Below are 22,822 nucleotides of genomic sequence, written 5' to 3'. Positions count from 1 at the left end.
TGTCAAGTAACTTTTATACCATTTTATTAATTTGCCATTAATTCCATAAAATTTGAATTTCTTAAGTAGAATTTTGTGATTGACCGTGTCGAATGCTTTTAATAGGTCAATGAAAAAACCTAGTGTATATTGTGATCTACCAAATGAATTGGAGATTTCACGAATGAACTGTGTAATGGCTTGTTCAGTTGAACATTTTTTTTTTAAACTGAATTGAATTTTATATAGAAGTTTATTTAGATTAAGGTAATTGTATATTCTATTGTATATAATTCTTTCTAAAATTTTCGAGAAGGTTGAAAGAACTGAGATAGGGCGATAATTACTAATATTTAATTTTTTTTCCGTCTTTGTAAATTGGAGTAACTTTAGCTATTTTTAATTGGTCGGGGAATACACCTTGCTGTATAGATGCCCTGAACACTTTATAAAGAATACATTTTAAATTAAAAAATTAAAATTAAATTTTCAAAGCAATCTATGACTATGTTGCCGTTTATTTCGTCCGCGCCCGTAGCTATGTTTCTTTTGAGAGATTTGTAAGCTCTCTCAAACTCATCAAAAGATAAGTCAGAATATAAATTATCTACGAAAAGCGAATTATTTATAGGCTCTAAGAAATCACTAAAAGTTTTTTCCGTAATAAGAATCTTATTTGCCAATTTAGTTCCTACATCAATAAAATATTTATTAAACTCGTTTGCAATTTGCAATATTTTGCTATATATAATGTGTAAGCATATTTTGATCTTATTTTCAAAATAAAGTTTTAGTGTAGCATGAAGTTTCTTTAATGTCGTTTTTATTTAAAACATTCACATAGTAAGAAATGGTAAATTAAGTTTAGGTAAACTAATGGTAAACTACATTTTAATATTATTGTGCTATACATACATTAAAACCGCTAAAATCGTCGAATAACACCCGTCTAGGTTGTTATTCAACTTCAAATTCAAATATGTTTCTTGTGATACTATACTATAAAAATATAAATTACGACTAAAATATACGTCGCGAGTTAAATATTATTAAAAGTAGTAAATTATCACTATAAAAATGCCGTAAACTAATAACAATTCGCATGACAAAGTAAATGCTTTTAGTACAGTTAACGTACTTTTTTTTTAATTTGCTTGTCTGGGTCAACAAAAAATGCCTTGATTCTTCAATTTGTCTACTTGTTTAACGATCTACTTATTTAACGTGACTCAATACATAAGTATCCGTAAACTAACGCATGCGCAAAATATCATTTTGTTTAATTAAACGCTTTTTCTTAATTTTTTATTTTAATTTTCAAAAGCGTATCAAAAACTTCAACATCATTGTTGTCTGCTGTAACTTTTACTTGCTCATCATATTATTAAACGTCCGTGTCAAAAGATGGATAAGTTTAGCCTTTTAAATTTGTCGTAATGTCTTTATATTAACGCTTATCCGACGAAAAAAGCCGATTTTCAAAAAAAAGATCGTAAAATATGGAATGAGATCAAAAAAAGTTTTTTTTTTTTAGTTAGGTTTAGATTTTATGGAGAAGGGTCAATAACTGCTTAAAAAATGGTGACGCAATGGTAACAAGAAAAGGTTTTTAGGCTATCTTCCAACAACCTTTTGTTGTCACCATTTTTATATGCATTATATAACGTCGTGTCACCAATTCTGTTTTTAATTATTTTGAAATAAATTATCTAGTAGTTAATTATTCTGAAAATATTTTTGTTTTTGCAGTCAGCTGAACAGAGCATTAAATTAATTTTCTTAGTAATTGAATTTGTTTAAGACTAAAAGTAAATTTTTGACACCAATAAAAAATTTCTTATTTTGCAAAAAAATGAATTGAATAATAACTTTTTTCTGACAAAAAGCAAGAAAGTACATCGAAAAGATAGATTACGTTTTGCATTTTTAAAATTTATTTTCTGCTTTATAAAACGACCGCAGCTATTTAATAAAATGTTTTCATTATTCAACAGTTAGGTACTATTCAATACATTTTGTATTGTTAACATTGTTCAACAATTTAAATTACGAATATTATATTTTAAATTGCGGATATCAAGCTATCTTTGTAAATTTTGCAACAACTCTAGTCTGAAAGCAATATGTTCACATAATATCCTATTACATTCGCCCGCTTAATTGTAGTGGGTGGGGGTTAAGATAGCCAGAGGGAGCGGACACAACAATAAATACTCGTAGATGAGGTATTGTAATTGGGTTCGAAGCGAGTACTGGGCATATATCGCGCCGTTGGTAAGGAAGGATGCGTGAACTTCCTATTTAAATGCTCTGCGACAAGACCGTTAGGCCTTCTTGGGGGAACCTAAAAAAAAAAAATTAAAATTTTTTTTTTTTTTTGCAGTTAGATTAAAAATTAATCGACTAAATTTAGTAAACTAAAAAATTAGTTAGCTAGTTTTGGTTAGATTAAAATGTTAGTCGGGTAAATTTAGTCAGACTAAAAAGTTAGTCGGCTAATTTTAGTTAACTAAAAAGTTAGTCGACTAATTTTATACTAAAACTAACCTTAACTCCCACCCCTAAATATGATTGTATGGACTTTTTGATACTTAGCAAGTATTTAAGGCGGGGTCTAAATTATTGGGGTCTGGGAATAAATTGTTCTGTTGTCAGAGCGTCTTTGCTCTCATTTTGTTTTGCACCATAATTATTTAAATGATATGTTAAAAAAAACGATATGTTAAAAATAGAAAGCGAATATAAATTACTGTATTATTTTTATTACAATTTGTTTCAGAAACTATTTTGTAACAACACTGGTTAAAATTCTTTAGTCGAACCTCGGATAGCTCAAACTTTGTTAAGTCAAACCATTTTTTCGTCCTCTTTCAGCGCATTTCTTCGGTTAACGCGAGCTTTTCGTACGGGAAATTTAAAAATCAAAATAACTTGATTACAATTTTTCTTACAAGTCATTCCGTATAAAACTTAATTAACAGTAGCTTAACATTTTCTATATATTTTTGTTGTATTTAGATCTGAATAGAACTGATCGTTATTAGACGTAAAATAGTACTAAAATAAAACTACAAAATAAATCTTAATAATGTTAAAAGAGCAATTATTTTTAAGTTTTTAGTACATTTTTTAATAAAAGATCGCTAACTTTTAGGAGCAACATTATTACCAAATAATGAGGATTAATAATAATATAATTATGTTTGGTTTCGTATTTGTGGTCATTAAGTTGGAAATAATTATGGAATACTTTTTGAACTAATTTATTAAAATAATTAAATACCAAATAAAGGAAAATAATTAAAAAAAATGAATATAACATACACAAAACAAATATAGAGGGCCTGTAAAAGTATGCACATTTGTGTGTGTTTATATATCAGTTGTATATGATATATATATATATATATATATATTTATACACATATGTACACCCCTTCCCCTACGAGCACCTTATTTAAAAGTTAGACGGCCTATTTGGACCTTTAGTCGGCAAATGAGGCAACGAGGGTCTTTGTTTAAAGTCGTAAGTCAGGAAAAAAAAAAATCTCAAGTCAACCTCCTCCAGATCTCTTTGAGACGACTCTGTTAATATAGACATACACACACACATATATAATATCAAAGAGTCTAATTACAATAACTAAAAAAAAGCAAAAACTTCAATAAAAGTATAACAGAGTATATACTTTCAGATAGGTTAGTAATCATAATCATTTAATTAGTAATCATAATCATATTATTTGCTAAGAAAACTGATTCGATCAACAGTTTCCAAAACTTCTAGGTCGGCAGACGCGGTTCAAATTAGTGATTGGCTGATTTGACCAACTTCTTTTAACACTAATATTCTTCTTAAAATATTTTATGCAAGGATAGATTTTCTAGTTGTAATGAAATTCACATTTCATCTGCAACGTTGCTATGAGCTGAATAGACAACATATGACCCATGTCCTTTTTTTATTTAATTAAATAAATTACGAAATATATTTGCCTTTTAGTAGATTTCAAGACTGTTGCGAGTCTTACATAAGTAAGTTTTTACAAAATAACTTCCTCCTTTATTTAAAGTTCATGTTAGTTTCAAAAATATGTAGAAAAATGCAGTAGAGCAAATAAAAAAAAAAATGGCACGGCGAACTACTTGCCAGTTTTCATAATATCAACTCAAGCTGAGATGATATTATGAAAACTGGTTTTTAAATTAATTTCATCTAAAAATATTTACAAACCGTCGTAAATACTCTACAAAATTACTTTGTAGTAAAATGAAAAAAGTTTGAGTAATTTTTTTCTTTTTTACCGCAATTTTAAACAAAGTGACATGTGCGTTTTAAGCATGCAAGCAAACAAAAATATTATTTTGCTAACATGCATGCGACATAAGGTGGTCACTGTTTAAAATAACTTTTTAAACTTTTTCAAAAGTTTAAAAAAAAACATGCGAAATATTTTTTATTCGTTTTGAAATTTAAATTGATTTTATTTTTAAATAAAAATTTAACTCAAACAAAAAAAGTAACAACAAAATATCTGATATATAAAAATCATCAAGACTAAAAAAAAAACTTTATAAATAAAACGTATTGCTTTACAGTTTTACCTTAAAAATCATCGATGTTTAAAGAATGAATAATTCAATAAAAATTGAATTTCACACGACAATAACTCTGGTTAAGGTTATTGAACTCAATATGGTCAAAAATAATATAACCGCATGAACATTTTGAGAACACACATGGTGATTACTCATTCATGGGAGTCACCGAAAGTTTTCGCCAGCAAAAAAAGTTAGCTGATAAATACCACTACGAATAAGGTGTGCTATGTTCCCCGTAGTTGAAAAACCTAAAAAACAAACAAACAATATTTCCACATTTAACGGTACAAATAAATAAATGAATTAAAAAAACTAAAAACAAGCCAAAACAATAACAAAAACTGCCGTACTTTAGGATGTAAATTAACAGGTTGTAATTCATCAGATACTTGCGAGTCAAGAACGTCTTTTGAAACAATATATAAGTACTCTCCTTGTTCATCAGGTCCGTAATTATAATTACTTCCTATATTTAACAACTAAAAAAGAGACAGAATAACAGATAAACTTAGGCCAATCCAGAAAATTGTAGAGACAAAAAACAAAACAACTTAGGTGAATATTTGTTAAAAGATAATAGTAAACATGTACTTACAAATCATTTCTCATACTTGTTAGATTTTTTATTGAACTATTCTGATTTATGCTTTGACTTAGCACCCTTTTACTTATTAGCTTTTTTTTTGTGTTATAATTAATTGTTCAATATCTTTTTTAATTTCCAGTTTTCTTTTTGATATTCATCTAAAATTTTTTTTTCCTACTTTACAATGTACATGATAATAATGACTGGGATTGATTTTTTTTACAAGATGAACAGTGAACAGTCATCTCTTTGCTAACAAATAAGCTCATTATGTAATGTCTTTGCTAACAAATAAGCTCATTATGTAATGTCTTGAATTAAGACAAGCTTTTACTACTTTTCATTTATTCCAAAGTTTTTTAGAGACTGTGTAATTTTTTAATTAAGACATATCTTTCATGCTCAAACCAGATCTCATTAGCTCTTCTGAAAAAAGGACAAAGAACTTATCCTACAATAAATCTTTTAATTCTAATGACCACACTTTCTCAATATCCCCCCAAAAAACTCTAAACTAATTGACCACATTAAAGCAGAATAGAGACAAAAAAATAAACGTGACTGAGAATTGTTGTTTTGCAACAAATCCAAAATTTGAGTATAAAGATAATCTTTTTCAGGAGCCATATTAAGCAAAACATGAAAACACTTCTTCAAGAGTTGAAAATACTTAAATAACTATTACTTGAAAAGCACCTGATCATTCTAGATTAAGATACCAAACTTACACTATCATACAATCAAATAACAAAGAAAAATTACGATTTGATTCAAATTTTAAAAAACCACTATTATGATTGATGTGTCAACATCAAGAAATTATGCACTACTTTGCATACCAAGAAATTACCTTACCACGCGTAAAAATCAATAACTTGGATTAAAAGATCAAAGTTAAAACTTATAAAGTTTAAGAAACTATGAGAAGAATGTCATTTCTTACCACAAGAAGAAAAAATAATTTTTGTTTCTGCCTTAAGTATATAGATTTAAATAATTTTAAAAAAGTTACTCTCATTTGGTTTCAGTATTTACAAATTGTATTTTGAAGCAAAGAGTTTTTCTCAACAAAAAAACTATAATTACAATTTCAAACTACAAAGAAAAAAAAAACTCAAAAAAATAAAAAATTCTCAACAATTATTTAAAACTACAATTTTGAACATCTATGCACAATAGGGTTGAGAGTTTTTGACTTTTTTTTTAAATAAAAAAAAAATTGTCGATGAGCTTTTGTTAAAAAACATTGAAAACATGTTCAATTCCTCTAGGTTGTAAAAAAAAGCCACTCCGCAATTAAAATTACGAATCATCATTCATTTAATCTTGTTACTGCTACTACTAATACGTGTGGCTTTGCTGAAAATCATTTAAAACTTTTATAGATTAGAAGTGTTTAGAACTTTAGAACATTTTGGAAAATTCCAGAATATTTTAGACGACATTCTGGAACAATTAGAACATACTGGAACAATTTAGAACATTCTGGAAAAATTAAGAATATTCTAGAACAATTTAGAACATTCTGGAACAATTTAGAATATTTTAGAACAATTTAGACTGTGTATATATAGCTGCTTATCTACTTTTACAGTTATTACAGAAGCAATATATAGCAACGAACAAGCCTAGCAATAGTAGCATTTAGAAGTACAAGGATGTCTGGACCAATAATCTGGAAAAATTTGAAAAATCTCATGAAAGAAGGATGGTCCTTTTGGAAGAATATTCACTGGAAGAAAAGTACAGAATGCCTATCCAAAAGCAAATTATTGGATGTTACCATTTCCTTTAACCAAAAATCAAAGGAAGAAAGGAGCGAATAGCGGAAATTTCCGAACAAGTAACCAAATTGTGGAAGAATAAATTGAATTTTCATCATGTATCTGATCAAGTAATTCGAGCAAAGCTTAATAAATTACTGAAATGTTATGATGTGTCAAGCGGGGAAGCTACGAACCTCTTGATGAAAATATTGATATTACCAAACTGGATGGAGCATGATTATCTTCTGAGGACAAGCGATTGTACCATCTCCAAGTGGAATGCAAAGGAAAAATGGGATACTCTAAAGGCCAAGCGGCCAGTAAAGAAACAATCCATCCCTCTAAAAGACAAAAACTTTTTAATAGGTCATCTAACTCATCATCTTACTATCATGTTTTAGTGATTCTGACTCTGAGGCTGACAACAGTGAATTTGAAAATGATGAAGAAGATGAGACTACTCCTACACCAAGCAGAAAACATCATAAAAGCAAAAATGCAGCCAACTTAGTGACCTACACAAGAGTATCAACAAACAAAGCTGCTAACATAGGCAAGCAATTGACTTGTGAAGGCATTGGCATCCCAAAAACATGTCAATCAGTTATTTTCAAGTCAACAATAACAGAGATAATCAAGCTGAAAAAAGAAATGATTGAAAAGTTGGATATGGAAAGTTGGTTACACTTTGATGGCAAACACATCAACAGAATCGATTATCAAGTGGTTGTCCTTAAAAATGAAAGAAGGGAAATCAAATTGGATGTCCTGGGCTTGGTAGATGGCAGGGGAAAACTATTGCTCAAGGAATTTCTAAAGTTCTTGATGAATTTCACCTATGGAATTCAATACAGATGATAGTTGCAGATACCACCAGCGTTAACACTGGAAAAAAGAATAGTGTTGTTGTAATATAGCAACGAATGTTCACAGAGAAACGCATCAACAAACCTCAGTTTGTCAGTTTTCAACGCCATGTGTTAGCTATAATCCTTTGTTTGGTAATGGATGAAGAACTTGGAAGTAAAACACACTCGCCAAACATTGAATACCCATTTGTATCTCAACTGTTGAAGGAGTACGAACAACTGAAAAAACAGTTTGATAACGGAATAGAAGTAATTCTTGAAACATAAGGCTGGAGAGATGATATGGAATTTTTATTTCATCTCGCTCGAGTGTTCCAATTTTCGATGAAAAGGGACACTTTCCATTGGTCAGATTTCAGAAATACCCAAATCGGCAATGCTGAAGACTATAACAGGTATGTTGTCCGGGCCACAAGCTGTAGAAGAGTCTAAGCAGGAAATCACTTTAGATACAGAAGTTGGAGTGATATGAATGTCAAGCAATGGATCAACCTGTTTGACGGTTATATCAGATAAAATGCAACTAGTAGAATCAAGAGATAATATAGATGAAAAGTTCTTAGCAAACAATTCAATTTTGTCTTTAAGTGAGGTGACAATGTCTGAACCATACAACCATTTGCCCTTATTATTGATACTATTTAAGAATCTCCAGAAGTCACGAGAGCCTAATTTTTGCGATAAAATACGAGACTTCATGACCTGAGAATAGCGGGTTTTGGCATTAGACAAAACCTTTTTACAATGGTTTCTAGCAGTAAGAAACAGACATCTGTTTTCTGGAGAATTGTTTTGCTGATAGATATGGAAGTAATGGTTTCGATTGGTAATTACAGCAGCACAATGAGGAAAACCACGGAGAAGAGTGAGGCTTGATCTGGAATCGTTGAGAAGGAATAAAAGATTCCATGCCAGCCTGAATCCACAAAGTTATGTAACATGCACACTTGTCAATAGGTAGACAAAAGATTTCTACCCAAGGGCCATCACGAAGAATATCAGTCCTAGTCAGCTTTAAGGTAGTTGTAAGAGGTTCGATGATATGGTGATTCAGATAACGAAGAAGAATGAGATAATAGTTTTAGAGAGATCAAACCATGATCAGAAGTGCCTAAGGGTGAATGTGGAGAAATTGAGCACTGAATAGGTAAATTCTTACGAATGTAAATGCCCAGACCAATCATGTGACATTGGAGTCTTTACGAATTGAAGGAAGATAACCATTAACACTGAGATAACTAAGATGAGACAGCTGAACTCAAATTAGTTTCACAAAGAGCAAGTAGGTCTGTTGAACTTTGCAAGAGATAAGACTCAACAGAAGAAAAGTTACTTCAAAGACCATGAATATTAGTGAATGATAGGTTTAGAGAACTTGGTGATGATGATGGTTTTTTGTGTTTTATAGTTTTTGGTACTTTATTCATTTTTAAATTCGTTAAAGAACTTGACTCAAAGCGTAAATAGTGCTCAGTACACTATTTAATAACCCAAGCAATTGCCTCATTACAATTAATAAACCCTAAGCCATAACAAAGGCTTCTGAATGTGGCCTCGACAATCCACACCAAGAGTATGAACAGAGACACCATCCATGCGCAACATGGCACTGTTAATACTTTGATATTTTTCAACTGTAGATGGAATCAGCCTTTCTCAAAGCTACCACAGAGTTCAGGAAACCTGACTACCAGCCGGCCTCAGATCCATAAAACTGAGTTTTAGAGCTGTACCCTTATTAGGAGATAATAGAATGAGTTGCCTAGCCATAAAAACAGAGGCACAAGCAAAACCCATGAATTGAGTCAAGAAGATCCAGCATTCAACATCCTAAACTGGAAGCAATGTATTAAAAATACATCTGCGCCAGCCTAAAGAAGGGGTATGAGGCTGGTCAACTGATAGAATCTTTTACCCCTTAAGTCTTTGCCTAGGAGGCCTTCTACAAGACAATAGCCAGATGCATTTAACATCTTCCCAAGAAGAGTATTTTTTTATTGAGACATCATCTCTAGCCTTTACTCAACCAAGAGCCACATGGCAGGGGGTGTTTTAAGTTGGAGTTGGCATCTCCTAGGCTTTGCCTAAAAAGGCGTATCATATAAGGCAGCAGAACATGAAGCAGATAGTACTGGGTTAAATGTTACCAGTAGCAAGATTAGCAAAATAAAACAAAAATACTTTAATGATTATTAAACTGCTTATCAAGATTTGTTTCATGGTCTGAATATTATATATATATATATATATATATATATATATATATATATATATATATATATATATATATATATATATATATATATATATATATATACACTGCCGTTCGTGGAAGTTAGGACAAAAATATTTTTTCAAAAGAATAATATTAAAATGTAATTACATTATAAAATTTTTAACTCATATTTGTAAAATTTATGTTTATATAAAAACAAATCAAGTTAAATAAAATGCGTGTAAAAAAATTCTAAATTAAGTTATTTTAATGTAAATACATTAAAATAACATAAATTGTATACACAAGTAAAATTCTTATCATTTTAAATTAAATAACGGAGAACCCAGAAACATATTAAAGATTATGTATGAACATATGAAAAAAACGTATGAAAAAAAAAACAGAGAACCCAGAAACACTTAAATCTTTTAAGTTTGTCATTTAACAAGTATTTATTGTTTACTGCGTTTTTATATGCAGATATTTTGTGCATTTTGTGTTAGTGTTTTAAAATATTCAAGTGTAGAAGTTCAAAGGTAAAATTAAAGTTTTTTTTTTAGTGTAAATTTAAAATATTCGGAAAAATATGCCTAAAGGTAAGCTAATAAGTGTAGAAAAAAGGGCAGCAACACTCACTTTGCTTCAAGAAGACTATAAAGTTAGAAAAAAAGCTGAAAAATTAAACCTGAGTAAATCAACAGTTAGCTATACAATTCGTTGATATCGAGAATCTGGAAGTTTCAAAGACAGAAATCGTCCAGGTCCTTCTGGCATAACAACAAAAACTGATGAAAAAAAAAGTCATCAGTAAAGGTAATCGAATGTTAACTGCTCCACAAACAACAGCTAAAAAAGTTTCTGTTAGTACAACCAAACGAAGATTGCAAAAAGCTAATTTGCATGGTCGTGTTGCTATCCGAAAACCATATCTATGAAAAGGTAATAGACAGAAGAAATTCCATTGGGCACAGTTCCACAAAAATTGGACGATGGATGAATGGAAACAAGTACTATGGACCGATGAGTCAAAATTTGAAGTTTTCGGAAATGAGCGAAGAGTTTATGTTAGAAGATCTGTCGAAGAAGAAATGCTAACTCAATGTCTGGTAACAATAAAACATGGTGGAGGGTCTGTGATAGTTTGGGGTTGTTTCTCTCTGGATGGAGTGGGAGATTTGTGTAAAATCGATGATATAATGAGAAAAGAACATTATAGAGATATCCTGGAAACAAGTGCGATCCCTTCGGGACTTCGATTAATCAGAGATAATTTTATTCTGATGCATGATAATGACCCTAAACATACTGCATTATTAAATAGAAATTATCAAAATAATAGAATCAAAAAAAGCTGAGTATTATGTGTAATAATCTGGCCTCCCCAAAGCCCAGACCTCAACCCTATTGAGTTACTATGGGATGAACTGGATAGAAAAATTAGAACTGTATGTCCAACATCAAAATCTCATTTATGGAACATTATAGAACAGGGATGGAGTAATATTCAGAAAGAAACAATTAGAAAATTAATTGAAAGAATGCCGGAAATAGTTAAAGCAGTTAAATCAAAGGGTGGTTTTTTTGATGAAAACAAAATTTAATTATTTTAATGGTTTTTGTAAATTTTTATTTTAAAAACTGACTAATAATATATTTTATATTGAAAATATATAAAAAGTATAACTTTTATTAATACAAAGTGTCTCAAAAAATTATCTGGCCGAACAAATTTTTCCCAAAAAAAAAAGTTGACGCTCTAAATTGTACTAAAAACAATGAATAGCGATACTTACTTTGTCTGTCATTTTAATTCTATTGGGAATAGTATGTTATTTAGCATTCATATTTTTTGATTCATTCTTCAGTTGGTTTATTATTTATCCTAAAAGAAACTTAGTATTGATTAGGCTTGTAAAATAAATTAAAGCAAAATTTGAATTTCTGCTCAAAAACTTCGGCTAGGATCTGATTTTACATTTCAGCAAGATAATGATCCCAAACAAAGTGCCACTAAAACCAAGAAGTGATTTTCTGAAAATAATGTTGAGGTCTTGGAATGGCCCACACAATCACGGGACCGTAATCCTATTGAACATTTGTGGGAAATTTTAGATCGAAAAATTGGAGATTGGTTATTTTCCAAAAAAGATAACCTCAAGGTGGCAATTGAAAAAGCCTGGGAAAAGGTTCAACCAGAAGAAACAAAATCTTTAGTCAAATCAATGTCTAGGCGTCTAGAAGCTGTAATCCAAGCAAAGGAAGGCCCAACAAAGTATTAAAATAATTGTTTTGTTATATAATAATTTATTATGAAACAAATAATGTGTTTGGTTGAATATTTTTTTGACAATAAAAAAACAACCTAAGTTCCTTTATTCTAACACTGAAAACTTTGTGATTCATATTTTACATTAAAATAAATAAAATCTATTTAAAAACATGTTCTTTTATTTTTATTAATCTTGAGTTTACCAAAAAAATCTAAATTTACAAAAATACAGCACTTTTTTAGGAAAAATATTTTTAAAAATGTTTGGTTGGATAATTTTTTGAGACACTGTAAATTAAAAGTTCTATAATGTAATTACATATTAAAATTGCTTTTTTGAAAAAATCTCCATTATCCTAACTTCCATGAGGGGCAGTGTATATATATATATATATATATATATATATATATATATTTATATATACATTTATATATATATAAATATATATAGGCAACCCTCGGAATTAGGGTCGGCATTTGGCAATGGCAACCTGAAAGTGTTTGAGGTCGGCAATTTTTTGATGACCTCCTTTCCATGTTTTATGGTCACACCTTTGTATCAAATAATTATTACTGACGTAATGCTGACCTCAAAAAGATTAAGGTCGGCAAATTATTGCCGACCTCATTTTTTCTAATTCCGAGGGTTGTATAGGTGTTATACTTGAATATAAAGGACAAATACAAACTGATATAAAACTTCCACTGTGATAGCCATGTCTAAGAATATATTTTCCAGACAGCCGATTAAAGTTTGGTTACAGAATAAAAACAAGGTAACTGAAGATATTAACAAAATCTAAAGTTATGGGTAAGGATAGAGGAACTTTGTTTGCCTATCTTCTGGATCTTTATCAAGATAAATAAACCTTTTTTTAGCTGGAGAATTTGTTTTATATTTTGATGAAATACCTGGGATATCTTCAGCAACAGTTATTAAATGTATATTGCACACCAGACCCCATATAATCCCTGAGCTTCTTACTTCTGCTCACTTTATTAATACTGTTAATTTGCTAACAAAAATATTAACACATATTTTTAATGAACTTCCTCGTCCGTCACATGATACTTGTATTATAGTAGTACAAGGATCCAATGCTCTCTTACTTAAAACCTTCTTTACAAAATCAAAAGCACTTTTCACACAAACCAAATGACAAGATGAAAAATCTGTTTCAGGAAAAAAGTTTTTTTCAAAGCTAGAATGAAATGCTACTTAAATGAAAAAGACTAGAGGTAATTATCATGGCCAGTTAGTAAATGAAAACTCCTCAAAATTTGATAATACTAAACCATATATTATTCAGAAACTACCTATAATTTTCTTTAATTTGGTATTCCATATATTTTTTCTAATTACCCAGTTTTACTACGTTACTATGTTTTACTCCTTTTTAGGCATTATGCACAAGAAATTTAAAGTAAATTTCTAAAAAGACCAAAAAATACATGAAAATTCTAAATTTTTTCTCCATATTTTATATAAGCAAAGTATTAACAAAGTCATTTTGAAAACATGTTTTAGTACTCTGTCTTATCCCACCACACAATTTAGATTATATTCAACCTTTGTTTGATTGCTTGGTAACTAAAAAGTCAGAACTTACCCTGAGTGTTTTAAAACAATCTTCCAAGTTCTGCAACTGATTTGTTTTTCTTAACAAATTTTCTCTAAACATTCTTAGCTGTTTTATGTTTGCCTCCATGCCTTCCTTACTCCTTGATTTAAAGCCTGTGTTATTGTTTAACTCAATTATCTCTCGAGTATATCCTAATAGCTTATAAATAGTTGGTGTCATTTATCTATAGAAATTAAAATTCTTCTTGTAGAAGAATAATGTATATTCTTTTACTGTTTATTTACTGACTAAATGACATAGCACAAATAATAGTTGAAAACAAGAGACCATACTGCTCAGCTAATACTCTGTGAAGTTGATTTGAAATGTAGTCAGTAATCAGTTTTCTATTTTTCTCAGTGTACAGAAGACATCTAGCTACTTTGCCAGTTGTAGTATATACCCTTGACCTAATGAATCTGCAAAACAGGTGATCCCAATCCGAATTAACTCCTGTTCTACTGTTAATTAATGTCTGTACATCCTTCTTCCTTACTTCAAGAAATTAGGTATTACTGGCTGTCTTAGTCTTTATCCATGTATGGACTCCTGCAGCCATATGAACTACTACTTTCGTGAAGTGGTCCTATCTACAGAGTAATGCATGGAGTACTTGTACAGGCCTTACATTAGATCCAGCTATTGTTTGCCAGTGGCGCACGTCATAATCCTTTCACTTTTTAGTTAAAGAACCATCTTGTTGAATTAAATCCAAAAACATCTTCATGGTTTCAATATTTATATTTATAATGAATCCCTGTTCAATTGTACATATATCCTCACATCACATGTAAAGATATATGTACAGTTAAACAGGAACTTTAAACTTACCCCTTTTGCTCTCTTGTTATGCCACTGTATACACTTATGCCACAACTCCATGTTATAAATCTGAAGCAGTTATGAGCTATTTTCAAAAAGCTTTATAGTTTTGCACTAAACAGACTTGTTTTAATGCAAATGTTATAATTTTTTAAAAAATGATTTGCAGTATTTGTGCTAAACCATGTCCGAAACATTCTTGATGGTAATTTAAATATAGCAATACCATATGAAATTCTAAAAACTTCTGTTTATATTATCTATTATCGACAAACATTTACAACAAACCTTTAATTTTTTTTTTTGAGAGGTAGAAGTCCTTAGAAGACCAATTATATTAGTACCATCTCAATTGTAATAGTATCAAATTAACACTTCATTTTTTTTAAATTTACCTACTCAAGAATTCTAGAGGGGGCTACTCAATTTTTTTTTGCTTTTTACTTCTTGGAACTCCAGCATATTAAATTAAACTTCTTTATCTTATGTGTGCACAAAATAAATCTTGTAAATGCACAAATAAGTCATGTGCATGATTTCCTTCTTCAATGTACAAATAAGTCTTGTAATTTCCTTATTTAGTGTTCAAATAAGTCATGCAATTTCCTTCTTTAATGCCCAAATAAGTCTTGTAATTTCCTTCTTTAATGTATCCAGTGTACAATACATATGCACTAATTTTTCAATGGTATCTCAAACTGCAATCCTATTTTTTTAATCTTTTTTCCCCCAGCAACCACAAAAGTATTCTTTTTTTTATTATTTTATTTTGCTAACTTTTTATCAATATTGCACTAAGAGTATTATACACAATAACTTTTTTTTATTGATAGCAATAGAAACAGTTTTAAAGCTTTAAACATTAAAAAAATATTAAAAAAACAATTTAAATAAAACTAAATGTTTCCTGTAGTAAAACCTATAATTAGTTCATATTTATCCTACATAACTGTAAAAAATTATAAATAAAGAAGATCCTTTATTTATAAATTATGAATAAAGAAGACTTGTCTTTTTATATCTTGGGCTTTAGAGTCTCAGGTCACATTAGGTAAAAGAGAGAGCCCAACAATGTAAAAATAGATGAGATGCTCGGTAACTTAGAAACAGGATTTACTCAAGCAATATTTGTTGTAAAATAAAAAAAGAATATATTATCTAGAACCAAAGCTATTTAAACTTTTTTTTTTTAGTTTTTACTCCACTCCTTTCTAAAAACGTCTAAATACTCCATTCACCTTCCTATAGCCAATGGGCCAACACAGGTGAGGAACCTTATTTCTATTATTTTATTTTTTAAAACTGTTACAAAATTATTGTTAAAATATAAAGTTACAATACAAAGTGATCAATATAAAAAAATGTACATAAATACAATATTGCAATATAAAGTTCTTTACCGTTTAATTATTTTATTAAGATATTTTTATGAACTTATATGGTGACATGGTTAACATTAATATTTATATATGTTAAAAAGTGAGTAACTCCAGCCTATTTCTGTGGATGTCTTTTTTATTACCTTTTTTTTAGAACCTCTTTTATTTTATATATACTCTGATGTTTAAATTTAACAACATCAGTGGTCTTATTACCACATCAAACAGGTCTTTAAATTTTATCAGAACTTATATTTTATTCAAAACAACAACAACAACAAAAAAACACTTTAGTTAGAAACTCCTCAGGCCATTAACATATGGTATTTCGGTTAAAAATGTTTTATGGGAGTAGAAAATTTTTTTATGGGTCAAATTAAATAATGTCCAGAAAAAATATTTGTTGTGTATAAAATACTGTATAGTAAATTGTGTAAGTAAGGATTAAACAAATTAAATTGGAAACTCTACAACAGACACAAAATGAGTATTACCTCTTCCATCAAACTTATTCATAAATTTTGTGCCAACTTAAGAATGCATTGTTTTTTCTACATAAATCAGTGTTTTTCAACCTTATTTGTACCTTGACCCCCCTTCCCCACAATTCAAAAACCTTTACACATTTTTTCATTTACCTGAAAAACAATGATAAAAAAATGAACTGCTGAAAAATTTAAAAAAATAAAAATACAAAAATGGCTGATTGGATGGATTTGATAATAAAATGAAGCAGGGGAGTGGTTTTCATATAGATTTTTTTATTCTATTTTTACCAAATTATTATTTTCAGTTATAATTAGCAAAATTATTTGTTAAAAATTTAAAAGAAAGTAAAATAAAAAAACCAATGAAAAATTTCACCAATGACAAAATACTAAAATAAATACTTGTTCAAACTTCCACCCATCAGACATATTTGATATTGTATGAGCTAACTCTTCCTCTTGGCATTGAAGTACTCTGTAAATATGTCTTCTATTTCCCTAGTTGAATACAAACATTAGAAAACATTTAAAAACAAAGTAATATGTTTTAGATATTTTTCAATTTACTAACTTTGGATGGTTTGGTGTTGATGGTATCTTTTAGTATAGATATTAAAGATTTGATGCTGTAAAAACATGCTTCTTCTAAAACACCTAAAAATGATTAAAAAATAATTTTTAGAGCAACTATTATATCAATGACTAACAAATCAAAATGGGATATTCTTTTACAATAGAAATAGGATATTATTAAATTTAAATTCACAAGTATTCTCTGATTTTGTTAGTTCAGGAAAATCAAACTGCAAAATGAAATAACATAAAATCCGTAAATTTGTCTTGCTTTTTTGTTAGCTTTATCATAACATATATTTGCCTTGATCACACAGTTTGAATCGACTATCAGGGGCTATTCTAGACCATTTTCGATAGCGTCGACCGTATTTGGGTGCCGCCCAAATTAAAATAAGGACCTTTTTTTATTTTTTATTTTAACGTTTTTTTATGACAAATATTGTTTTTTTTCACACAAAAAACGCTGATTTTCTGCTATAGTTTGCTGGAACGAGGGGGTACCGCCGCCCAAAATTTTTTTCCTAGAATAGACTGTTTATTAACCTAGATTTTAATAAAATTTAAATCTTAATAATTTATAAAATTTTTTCAGAAACCTTTTTTATAAAAAAATTTAAAACCATTTTTTGCACCACATTGATGTAAAAAGTCCAAATTAATAGATAATGTAATGTACAGATTGCTTATACACAAACATAGACACATTTTATCTTTTTCTTTTAATTAAAAAAAGTGTCTGGAGTAAAGAGATTTTGAGTTAGGGCATGGAGTAAAGAGAGTTTGAGTTAGGGCATGGAGTAAAGTTATCTAAAAATTTTATCTAAAAACATTTTATTATTTTAATTTAAGACACATTTCCACTACATATTGTCATCATCAGTTAAAATATATCTTTTAAAAACAGTATAAAATATAGTCTATAATTGTAAAAACAAACATAATAAAAACCATAAAATTGATTCCTATATATACAAAAAGAATAATTAAAAACTATTTTAACAAATGTCAAATATAAAAAACAACCAGTAAATAATTTTGAATGGTAAGAATTATTTTAACACAACTTGTTTATTCGTCAATTTTTATATGTACCTACGCTATATGTACATATATTTGTGGGCAATTCCATGTGAAAACATCCAGGGTATGCAACCCTAAGTCTCAGATTTTGCTGATTTTTAAACCACTTAAAGATTTTAGTAAATATGAACATCCTGAAAATTTTATCGTCTAATTTCAATTGGTTCCTAAGATATAGCTAAGATAATTTAAGTTTGCCTCCAACCAACAAAAATCTGTCATTTTTAAAAATGGTTTTGGTCCTAGTTTCTGTTAGATGTGTGTTGGGAGGATGAAAATTTGTACCTTTACATATTTTGGGCCAACGAATCCAATGAAACAACTTAAAATATTTAAAAACGAACATAACACCTAAAATTTAAATGTTTATCACAATTTAATTGGGAGGAATCACAAAAATACCGATGTAGCTCAATACTTTTTTTTTAAGAAGTTGTCCTAAATAGTTAAACTATAGTTATTACAAAGAATTAGAAAGAGAGAGAGAAAGAAATAGAGAAAGAATTAGAGAGGTCTTTTCTAAAACAGAAATAAAAATATAATTAAATCTTCTTAAATTTATTGCTTAAAGAACAGGTATTTTGATAAATGAAATAAGAAAAAAAAGGTGGTAATTTGACAGTTTTGTAACTGAACCAGTTTTGGCTACACCAAACTGTTCTTTTAGTTGTTGTTGACTAGCTGTTTCTGTTTTCTTTGTAATTTTATAGAATCTGATCCTAAAAAAATTATAGTTTTAAAAGGGATGAATAATATAAATGCAGATGTATATCGCAAATTAAGTTTTTTTTTCCAGAAGTTTTACTAAATAAATTTGTTTGAGTTATTACAAAGAATCAGATTGTCTTAAAACAGAAATAAAAACATCTTTAAATATACTTAAATTTATTACTTATAAAACATTTGTTCATATTTAACAAACTAAACTAGACAAATAAACTTAAAAAACAAAGACTTCAAAACAAATAGAGAACTTGGAAAGAAGTTCAAGAAACAAACGTAATATACAAAATTTAAAAATTAAAAACTCAAAAAAATTAAAATTTATTAGTAATAGTATTATAATTGTTCACATCAATGTTATATGTTTGCTCCGGTTTTGTTGTTGGGACATTGATAACTGCAATCAAACTCAACAATGGTACCCATTATCTCTGTAACCATGCCTATCCACCAAAAGGAATCGTACTTGCATGCAATAAAATCATTTAGACTTGGCACAATTACAACATCAGACTGCTTTTGACAGTATAAATCTGTCAACACATTGATGCTCGCTTGTTCTTTTAAAACCAATTTCAAATTTTGAAATGGGTGTGTAATGATGATAAATTCTGGTACCTGGAACAGTTTTGCTTGTTTTAAATTGCTCCTTTAGTTGCTGTCACCTTACATTAGCTGTTTCTTTGGTAATTTTATAAAATATGATTGTGTTTATATTGGTGATGCAAAACTCAAGCATATCATCAACTGTCAATATTTGGTTTTCCAATATTCTTTGTAAACTTGCTCTTGCTGTTATTCTTTTAACATTACTACCTATGCCATCACAAGTGGATTTTCCATGGCTGGTTGCAAAAAATACCCATTCAGCTGTAATCTCGAAATCTTCTTTATGGTGACTTAGATTTATAAAGTTTTTATAGTTTTTATAATGAGCAGGACATCCATCAGAAAAATAATAAATTTTATTGATACCAACTAAATATTCTTTAATTTTCTTTTGAAATTCATACACAAAGCAAGTATCATAATCATTGTCATCACTTAAAAAACAGAACAACTTGTGCTGAATATTTGTTTTAGAAATTTTCTTAAAATATATAACAACTGGATGTAGTGAACATTATTGTTTATTTCAATGATAACTTTGTATTTCATCCTGTATGAAAAATTCATAGGTCTCTGCAAAATCTGCCTGTGTAATACATTCATTGTAACCTAAATTATTTTTTAGCTCTTTCAAATAGCAAGTTTGGCATTTAGCAATATATGAATGTGAAGTTAGTTGATTAGTTGATTAATATGAGAAACAACTAGTTCTTTATATTCAAATAAGTTAACTGTCTGAGTAATTAATTGTGATCTATCAGTATTTTATCAATCTCACTTAATTCCTTATCTAAAAATGCCTTTAAGTTATCATAACCTAGACATTTGGCACATTATGAACCATGCATTCATTAAATCTTTGTATGTAACATTCCATTGGACAACATTTACAAGCAATATTGAGTTTTGATGGTGAATACAAATACATACACAGTGTGTACCATTTGGTCCCACACTAATATACCATTTTGGATGCAAACTACAAAACTTTGAAAATCCTATTTTAAAATTAGGGAATTTACTTTTAAAATCAATATAAAGCTCATGAAGGTTGCACAACAATATTCTTTTTTGTTGTGGAGGACCACTTTTAAACTTAACACAATCTTTTTTACCAGGCATAATTCTAGAATGTTCATCTTGTTTGAAAAAATCTTGAACCAAAACTGTAAGAAAGTAAGGTAATTTTTGGCCTATTTTCTTATCAAGTATAGCAAGAATTCCATTTTCACTTTTAAGTTTCCTAGCACGTCGTATAAGATGTTCAGAAACTTCAAAATATTCTGAAGCACATTTTCTAAACCAAGATTCATGTGTAAGTATTATATATTTGAATTTTTTTTAAAAATGATTAAACTTTAAGTTTCTCTTTCATTAAAGTTGTCAAACAATTAACATCATTTGCTTTTTTATTAAACATCTTCGCTTCCAACAAGGCTGCAAGCAACCACTAATTAAAGTTGGAAGATACTGGTAGAAAAAAAGATAAAGATTGTAGAGCAAGATAACGATAAACAGACAACTACAAGGATTGCAAATCATGGTTCAGGAAAGCAAGATGCAGGAAGCGAATTCCAAAGAGATGATGTTCAAGGAAAAAATCTATATGAATAAGAGTTTTTGGAGCACTTAGGAACAGTCACAGAAAAAGTTTGAGACCTAATTGAATGACGAGTAACATAAGAATGAATTTTAATAAATGGCACAAGAGAAGCTAGCTTTTTAGAGCAGCGCCCATTATAGTTATGCAACCTTAGCAGATGCTAACTTTGCAACAGATTTGATATATGGTTTCCACGAAAGATTGGAAGTAAGAGTTAATCCTAGAAGATAAAGAGTGGATGACTCATCAAGTACATTATCGCTCATAAATATAGGAAGATCTAAATTATTTCGATAACAATTGGCTGAAAAAAATTGAGTTTTATCTGTATTGAAGTTCACCAACCACTGTGAGCTCCATGCTGTAGCAGAAGTGAGATCCTTTTCAAGCTCAAATGCCCCCTCCAAGTAATCATAGAGTGTTGGTTTCTTATCATGACAAGAATAAATGGTAGAATCATCAGCAAACAATGACACCTTAGAACAACTTTTATACTACGATTGGAAAGTAAGGATTTAATAATCTTAAAGATTTTGCCAGATACGCCATAAGAAGAAAGCTTATGGAGAAGACCAGCATGCCAAACTTTATCAAAAGCTATTGAAATGTCTAAAGCGATGGCCTTAACCACTCCACCTTTATCTATGCATGATAAAACCTATCGGTTACTACTGTTAGCAAATCAGCTATAGAACAAGAAGATAGAAATCCGTATTGATGATCAGAAAGTAAGTTATTAGATTTAAGATAAGAGATTAAGTGATTGTTAATTAAAGATTCAAAAACTTGCTTATAATAGGAACAAGACTAATGGGACGGTAGTTAGAGGAATCAGATCGCTCTCCAGAATTTTTGAAAATAGGGATAACAGATGCCGCTTTCCAGCAGGCTGGAAAACAAGACTCTGATAAGCACTTGTTGAATAGTTTTGAGAGTATAAATAACAGCTCCAGAGAACACTTCTGCAAGACAATAACAGGTATATTGTCCGGGCCACAAGCTGTAGAAGAGTCTAAGCAGGAGATCACTTTAGATACAGAAGCTGGAGTGATACGATTGTCAAGCAATGGACCAACCTGTTTGACGGTTATATCAGATAGAACGCAACAAGTAGAATCAAGAGATAATATAGATAAAAAGTTCTTAGCAAACAATTCAATTTTGTCTTTAGGTGGCAGGTGACAAAGTCTGAACAATACAAGAGAGGTGGAATTACAGATTTGGCCTTATTATTAATACTATTAAAGATTCTCCAGAAGTCACGAGAGCCTAATTTTTGTGATGAAATACGAGATTTCATGACCTGAGAATAGCGGGCTTTGGCATTAAACGAAACCTTTTTACAATGGTTTCTAGCAGTAATAAACAGACGTCTGTTTTCTGGAGAATTGTTTTGCTGATAGATATGGAAGTAATGGTTTCGAATGGGAATCGCAGCAGCACAATGTGAGGAAATTCGTGGATTCATGCCAGCCTGAATCCACGAAGTTAAGTAAGAAGCACATTTGTTGACAGGAAGATGAAATATTTTTACCCAAGGGCCATCACGAAGAAAATCACAGAAAGAGACCCAGTCAGTAGAAAAGTAGTTGTAAGAGGTACAATGATATTCAGATTTTTTTTTTAGATTA

The 22,822-nt window shown here is 29.5% G+C and overlaps 1 protein-coding gene across 1 annotated transcript in view; it reads right to left on the bottom strand.

The window, feature by feature from the left end:
* Window positions 1-4,513: 4,513 nt before the first annotated feature.
* Window positions 4,514-22,822, bottom strand: part of LOC100211720 (BTB/POZ domain-containing protein KCTD5) — a 46,382-nt gene continuing 28,073 nt past the window's right edge. Inside the window, exons 3-6 of the mRNA XM_065803501.1 lie at window positions 17,172-17,254; window positions 17,003-17,098; window positions 4,932-5,060; window positions 4,514-4,829 (exon numbers count right to left, since the gene is read on the bottom strand). Of these exons, the coding sequence (XP_065659573.1) occupies window positions 4,806-4,829; window positions 4,932-5,060; window positions 17,003-17,098; window positions 17,172-17,254 (332 nt within the window). The 3' untranslated portion in view covers window positions 4,514-4,805. The remainder of the gene's footprint in view (window positions 4,830-4,931; window positions 5,061-17,002; window positions 17,099-17,171; window positions 17,255-22,822) is intronic.

Source organism: Hydra vulgaris, chromosome 08 (genome assembly GCF_038396675.1).
Source record: "Hydra vulgaris chromosome 08, alternate assembly HydraT2T_AEP".
NCBI lineage: Eukaryota > Metazoa > Cnidaria > Hydrozoa > Anthoathecata > Hydridae > Hydra > Hydra vulgaris.
Note: the sequence above shows the minus strand (reverse complement) of the source record. Positions and strands in the feature narration are given on the sequence as shown.